This window comes from Vitis vinifera, chromosome 3 (genome assembly GCF_030704535.1).
Source record: "Vitis vinifera cultivar Pinot Noir 40024 chromosome 3, ASM3070453v1".
NCBI lineage: Eukaryota > Viridiplantae > Streptophyta > Magnoliopsida > Vitales > Vitaceae > Vitis > Vitis vinifera.
In genome coordinates this window covers 4,566,397-4,574,307 of record NC_081807.1, presented here as the reverse complement: position 1 = coordinate 4,574,307, position 7,911 = coordinate 4,566,397, and the positions used below count along the sequence as shown (strand labels likewise).

At 31.2% G+C, this 7,911-nt stretch overlaps 1 protein-coding gene across 1 annotated transcript; it reads left to right on the top strand.

The window, feature by feature from the left end:
* The first annotated feature begins 4,356 nt into the window (after window positions 1-4,356).
* LOC100265793 (uncharacterized) lies at window positions 4,357-7,863 on the top strand. The gene is made up of 5 exons (XM_002281532.4): window positions 4,357-5,094; window positions 6,104-6,349; window positions 6,430-6,513; window positions 6,976-7,105; window positions 7,369-7,863. Exons 1-5 carry the CDS (start codon window positions 4,814-4,816, stop codon window positions 7,756-7,758), a joined length of 1,131 nt encoding a protein of 376 aa, XP_002281568.1. The 5' UTR covers window positions 4,357-4,813; the 3' UTR covers window positions 7,759-7,863.
* The last annotated feature ends 48 nt before the right edge of the window (window positions 7,864-7,911 follow it).

Below are 7,911 nucleotides of genomic sequence, written 5' to 3'. Positions count from 1 at the left end.
ATCTATCGGCTAAATACAAGAGTGAAGCGAGTATAGAAAAGTATAAAAAAAAAAATATGATTTAAGTGCAATGGATGTAACAAAGATACAAAGGTACTTTGAAATTAAGGTTTAGTTAAACTTGATATTAATGATAACTAAATAAGGTTTAAATTAATGATTTAGGTGGTATTTATTTTTTTTACTTAATTTTAAATAGAATCTTAATATTTAATAGTGTTAAATATTATGTGATTTGTTTTTATAGTATTTTATTTCTATTAAGTATTAAAAAGTAAAAAAAAAAAAAAAAAAAACTAATTTGTTATTTTTTTTCTATTTAGAAAAAGTTATATTGACTTTTTTAATTTAGTAAAAAGTTTATAATAAGTTATAAAAAAATAGAAAAACAAATAATTTAGATTCTGAAAACAAATTACTTTCAACAAAAAGCCAAACAAACAAACACCACCTAATCCAAGTGTATTTATGCAAAAAGACTTTTAAAAAGACAATCATAAAAATGTACCGAAGTCAAAGAAAAAGAAAAAAAAAAGGAAGAAGAAAAACCTCTTAAGAGAAGATCTATCAAAATCATTTGTCTAACATCTCTTTGTACTAGTTTATATTTTATTATATTTTATTGAAGTACCTAAAATCATCCAAGTGCCTAAATTAATTTTATTTTTTTTATAAATTAGATGAAAATCTTTATAAGGGAAAACCACCTTTGTTTAACACTATTCATACTTTAAAAAGTTTTCATTGTGACAAAAGTTTATCTAGCTAGGTTTCTTAAGAATTAATGATAACTAAAAAGTTTTCATTGATGATAACTAAATAAGATTTAAAATTAATGATTTAGGTGGTGTATGTTTTTTTACTTTATTTTAAAAAGAACCTTAATGCTTAATAATATTAAATATTAGGTTATTTGTTTTTGTAGTATTTTATTTTTATTAAGTATTAAAAAGTAAAAAAAAAAAAAAACCAATATGTTATTTTTTGTATTTAAAAAAAGTTGCATATTTTGGTTTTTTGCTATTTATTAAAAAGTTTATAATAAGTCATGAAAAAGTAGAAAAATAACAACTTAAATTCTGAAAACAAATTGTTTTCAGCAAAAAACTAAACAAACAAACACCACTTAGTCTAAGTGTGTTTGTACAAAAAGACTTTTAAAAAGACAATCATAAAAATATATTGAAGCCAAAGAGAAATAAAAGATTAAAAAAAAAAAGGTCAAAGAGAAGATCTATCAAAATCATTTATTTAAGATCTTTTTATATTAGGTTTATATTGTATTACATTTTATTGAAGTACCTAAAATCATCCAAGTGCCTAAATTAATTTTGTTTTTTTATAAATTGGATGAAAATCTTTATAAGGGAAAACCACCTATGTGTTAACACTATTCATAGTTTTAAAAGTTTTCATCGTGACAAAAGTTTATCTAGCTAGGTTTCTTAAGAATTTTGTGCTAAAGATTTACAAGTTGCAAAAACTATGGAACTCATTTATGCATTTTTTTTTTAAAAAAATTTATATAAAAAATGAGATTAATAATTTTAAGGATAAAAATTCATGTTTTGATATGCATTTCATTATTAAAAAGGGTTTTCAATCTTAAGTTTTCATAACGAGACCGTACAACTTATTAAAGGTCATTTGTACATTAATCTTGCATATTTTGTATATATTTGACCAAGGTTTTACCAAAAGCAGCTCAACTAGTTACTATTTACCGAATCAAGTATTATTCACTCAACTTATTGAGATTGTTCACTCAATTGATTGAGGATTAGTCAACCCAATGATTGATTGGTTGAGCTTTTGTGACATAATTGTTAGATTTTGTATATTTTTCCACCAAACAACTAATAGCCAATTTGATTGGTTGGTCCTCCATTCAACCCCAAATTGTGTTTAATGGCTTGTTTGAATCTCCAATTCTTATTTAAAGGTTCCAAACTTATTGTTGTATATGAAGAATGGTTCTAAATCGTTTCTTAATATTATTTAACTCGCAAGGGAGTGTTTTTAGAGTATGCTTACTTTCAAACTTGCTTTCATCTTAGTGCGTCATTAATTCTAGTTTCTTTGTATTCCATTTGAGTAAATATTATAAATTGTGAATACTTTCTTTATTTATATATCTTGTGAGAGTGCTTTGAAACCATAATCCAAAGGGAAGAGTTTGAAGATTTTGTTTTGAAAAGCCTTATTATAGAGGGTGCTATGAAACCATAATATAGGAGGGTGATTGGAGACTATAAAACCAAGATTTGATTAATCTCAGTTTTAATGATAACAAAATAAGGTTTGATATTAATGGTTTATCCTAGGTGTGTTTGGATACAAAGATTTTCAAAGTGATAATCACAAAAATAAATCAGGTTAAGAAAATCAATAAGAAGTAGAGGATCTCAAAGAAAAGATCAATCAAAGCCATTTTTTTAGAACATTTTTGTAAGATTGTTAGTGCATTAGGTTCATACTACATTATAATTTTATTTGAGCACCTAAAATCATTCAAATGCTTAAATCAATTTTATTTTTTTAATTTATAAATTGGATGAAGAATCTTTATAAATGAATATCCACTTTGATTAATGATTTCCTTGGTTAAAAAGGTTTTCAAAATGTTAAGGAATTAATTTAGGTAGTGTTTGTTTTTTTGGCTTTTTGCTGAAAATCATTTAGTTTTAGAATTTAGGTTGTTTGTTTTTTTACTTTTTCATGACTTATTATAAACTTTTTACTAAATAGAAAAAGCCAAAATATGTGGCTTTTTCTAAATAGAAAAAATAACACAATGGTTTTTTTTACTTTTTAATACTTAATAAAAATAAAATACTACAAAAACAAACAACCTAATATTTAATACTATTAAGTATTAAGGTTCTATTTAGAATTAAGTAAAAAAACAAACACCACCTCTAGTTTTCTCAAATTTTTTGTGCCAAAGATGCAAAAGTTACAAAACCTATTGAATTTATTTATGTAGTTTAATGGTTTATATATATAAACGAGATTGATTGTTTCAAAGATAAAAACTCATGTTTTGACTTATATTTCATCATTAAAAAAGTTTTCATATTAAAACAATTTGAGTCATTAAAAATTATTTGTGTATAATTTTCTCACATTTTCTATATTTTTTTTTTATTAATAATTGATCAAAGCAATTGATAGTTGGTTTAGGAAAATTTTCATAAATTAAAGTGACAAAAACTTTGTTTAACCGATCAAGGTATTGGCTAAACTAGTTACTCAATTAGTCCAATTTTGTAGCCTAACAGTTATCTATTACATCTTCTCTTGCCCAAAGCTAAGTAGATGATTTGACCGATTGGTTGATTGGTCAGCCTTAAATTGTGTTCAACAACTAGTTTAGGTTTTCAATTGTTATTTAAATGTTCCAAATTTATTATTTTACATTTGTGTGTGAGAGAGTTTCAAATCTTTATTGAATTTTATTTGAGTATTAAAGAAGAGTTTTTAAGTGTACTTTGCTTATAAATTTACATATCCATGTAGTGCACTTTGATCCTATTTTTTCTTGTATCCAATCGAGCATAAACTTGTATTAGGATTTTATGAAATCAATTTTTTTTTATCAAAATGTAACCTTGTGAGGATTACTCAAAAGTTGGTATATCTTGAGAGGGTGATTTGAAACTACTATCTAAAGGAATAGGTTAAAGACTTCAATTTTAAAAATTTTGGTGCAAAGAGTTCCTTGAAACCATAATCCAAGTGGAAAGTTTGAAGGCTTGGAAGGCTTGATTAGTAGAATTCTCACTCAGATAGGAGCTTGAGAAGAATGAATGCAGGTTGGATTGCATCAAACCAGTATAAAATTTTGAGTTTGTATTTCTCTTTTCCCTACTCTATTTATTTGTCATTGTTCTTATATTAATTTTTATCATATTATCACTTATACTATCATTTGCATTCATAATTGTTAAATTCGTAAAAAGTGACAATCATCTTATTCAACACCATCTAAGTTGGTCACCTTTGGTCGATAAAACTAGGATTCTAATAGGTAAAAAAATGAAAACAAAATATTAAGGCACGAAAAAAATATAACTAATATAAATAATAGAGTTACAACAAATATGACTTACATACAAAAGTCAATAGGAAAAATATAATCAATATAGGTATGGAAAATATAACTTATGTATAAAATATAATTAAGATACGAAGAAGAATGTGACAATAAGACAAAAATTGTAATCAGGGTGTAAAGATATAAAGAATATAAAATAATTTATTATCATTTAAAATAATATTTTTCTTCACATATTCATATTCGCACGTAAGAAACGAAAAAATTGTTATCCTAAGCTAAGATACTTTCAACTTGATTGTATTATATTCACCATAAAAATGAAATTCCTCTTTCTTATATCTCTTGTTCAAACTGGATAGGACAAAACTGAAGATTTACATACGAAAATACGTACAAAATGTAAAATGACTGATGAGGTATAAGGAAATGGATTCCCCATTCATGAAGAGGGAGAGGATTGAGAGGGTGGAGAGAGATTTGAGACAAACAGAGCAGTGGGCATACTTTTCATTGGTGGCAGTCATCGGACAGCATGATGTTTAGTATTTTTTTTTATAGTGAGAGGGAAGATTTGAGTGATGTGAAGTGCAATGCAGTAAGATGAGTAGCCGAAAAGACAGAGATGGGCTACCTGCTTCTTGGTTCTTACGTGTCTTTCTATTATTCGGTTCCTCTCTTTCCCATTTTATCTCATTAACTCATTCCCATCTCATGTAGAGACAGACGGACGGACAGACGGACAGACAGTGGGCAATGGGGAGAAAGAAGAAGAGAGGTGCGAGGGGAATCCTCAAGCCGTCACCTGGCTGTAGTGGGGAAACCGTGGCCGGAGGAGCTCTGGGGGTGACTGGGTACGAGCTGTTGAGACAACAAAGCATCAGAGACAACATGCTTAGAATGCAGACACTTGGCATTTTGGACCTTTCCCTCAACCTCGCCTCCCACTTTCTTCCTCCCAAGCGTCCCCGGAGGAACCCTCCTCACCACAAACTTTCTCTTCCCTCTCCTTCTCAGCCTCTTCGACGCTCTTCTAGGTATCTATTTTTTCTTTTCTCCTTCTCTCTGGTTAAACACAGAGAAATATCAACTGGTTTTCAACTTTTTCCTTTTCTGCCCGCAGTTTCCCAGCTGGGTATTTACTTGTCTAACTTCTGTTTGGTTTCTGAGAAAGTTGGAAGCAAATAAAAGAGACGGACCCGTATGGGCAACCCTTTTCTTTTTCTAGTTTGTAGGTCAAGTTTCTCACCGACCAAATGCAGTAGGTTTTGTAGTCTAAGAGTTATTAGGTCTGAAATGCGCTTTTGGTAAGCAAAAAGGGTAACGACAAATGGACATGGTTTTTGTTGTATTGAGTCAAAAGAGAAAAGAAAATTTCATCACGAGTTAGTGAAGAGTGGAGGCTTGTGTCGTCTTGGCTCCCAAATGGTGGAAGAACTAAGATTCAAACTCTTATTTCTTTTCTTAGCAGAAAAGGATGTGGGTTTCCTAACGTTTATTGAATCTTGAACTCTGATATCCTCTCATTTGTTTTAATCTTCTTTAGATATTCTTAATGGGTGTCCAAATGATAAAAAATACAAATCTAAATAGTTTGTTTTGCATCCTTGGATTTTCTCTGGAACCAAATCTAGCTACATTAATCTCTTTAATACTGCTTTTTTATGTTCCTGATGTTTTAATAGGCGGGTATTTTAGGGTATCTTTGTTCTTCTAATTATTATTGTGCAGGAATGTCTCAAAGCTTTGCTTGAGGTTGAAAGAATATCACCATAAGTTCCATCCGCTTGGTAGCAGAGAAGTGTAAAGAAAAGGAAGGAAAATTTGAAGCTTATGGTTATTCTTGTTTAGGTTTCCAAAAGATGAATAATTCATCTAAGTGATACTTTTGTTGGGAGAAAAACATAAATGTGTAAATATTTCCCCGTCCTGCAGTTTTTCTGCAAACAAAAAGATGGGAGTGCAGTTGGGCATTGATCTTCTTGTTACCCCTAATGCTTGATAATTTTTTGAGTATGTTTTGATCTTTTCTTACGGGTTTTTCAGGTTGAAGAGTATGAGTCCTGTTAGCTATTCAGAACTACGCCCTAAGATGAAGAGCCAATTCTCAATGGCTCTGATGAGCAATGAGAGTCATACACGAAAGGGTTCAAAACCAGAGGTTTATGCTGAAGAACATGAGGAGCTATTGGGTGATTGCAAGACAAGTTGGACCCTGTTTATAGATGGATATAACAAGGAGGGGAAACGCATATATGATCAGGTGAAAGGGAAGACATGCCATCAATGCAGGTAAAGAATTTCTTGCATGTTAGTTCTTTGTGTTATGAGATATTCAATGATTCAGTTTGATATGACCTACCTCATTGCAGGCAGAAAACTCTGGGTTACCGCACTCATTGCAGCAAATGTAAATTGATCCAAGGGCAGTTTTGTGGAGACTGCTTATACATGAGGTAACCATCATGAAGTTTATTGGCCTTCCAGAAAACCAAGCTTCTGTTTTTCTTTGCTTCTCCATCAACAGTACTGGCCAATAAAATACCTAGAGCGAGCCACCATTGAAATCTAAGAGAAAAATGTATCACAATCCTGATTTGTAGGATCGTTTGAGGCAACCAGTGAAACAACCGTGGAAATCTTTTTATTAGATACTTCTTGGTGTTTTCTTGCTTTTCTTCTTATGCTCCGAATTTGGGGTTTTCATCTTGATCATGTTCCACATTTCTTTTCAAACATTATCAAAGATTTTGCATGCACAAGCATTGATATGAAATGCTCCAAACTTCTGTGGAAAGTTGAATGAAATTTTGGATAAGTATACAACCACACAACTTTATTAATGTGGCTCAAGAAACTGTGTTTGCTGAAAATGTTGGCGGTAATGGTTCTTGTTCTATTTGTGCCGTCTTGCACAGATATGGGGAGAATGTGATAGAAGCCAACAAGAACCCTAGTTGGATTTGCCCAGTCTGTCGAGGAATTTGCAACTGCAGTTTATGCCGACAAGCAAAAGGATGGATGCCCACTGGTCCTATGTATAAGAAGGTGGATGCTATTAAGCTTGTGATCTTTTAAATCAAATTTTGCTGAAAACTTTGCTTCTCTCTTGAACAGTCTTCTTTGGTTTGTTAGATTAACCAGAGCTGGACATATGCAGGCTCTCAGATGGGTTTTAGCATCGTTTTAGAATGTTATTCATATGCTTCTTTTTGGCCTAACTTCCCTAAAATGACTAGGGCTTGATACTTCTGGAGAGAGAGGCTGAGACACAGAGGGGAACAACATTTAATTTTCATTTACTTTTTCAGGTTTCAGAACTAGGGTTCAAGTCTGTGGCACATTATCTCATCCAAACACGGCGTGCTAAGACAAGCTCAGAAGACCCTGATGCTGAAATTTTGGTTTCTGCAAAGACACCACAGTCCATGGCTGATACAGGAGCGCATGCTTTGCAGATAATATCACTTGATGCAGACATGGAAGCTGATGGGTGCCCAAAATCCCAACATGACAACAATGATGATAACAAATATGAAGCAATTCAAGAGGTGGCAGGGACAGAAGTGCATCACTTGGATGCCAATGGTGCATATGTCAAAGATGATGGTAATGAAGATGAAAGTAGTGGACTGGGAATTTGCTTAAACCCTCACATGGAACCTTCTGTTGTCGACCAACCATTCCCAAATCTGCCTTAAACATCCCATGAAAATTTTGAGATGAAGCACTCTCTTTTTTGCCAGCAAGAACCACTAGCAGAATGCAATTGATACAAAGCAAGCAATATATGTTGATTTTTTGCTAGAGTATTGTTCTTTTTTCTTTTACAATTCTTTTAGAAAAAATGTGTC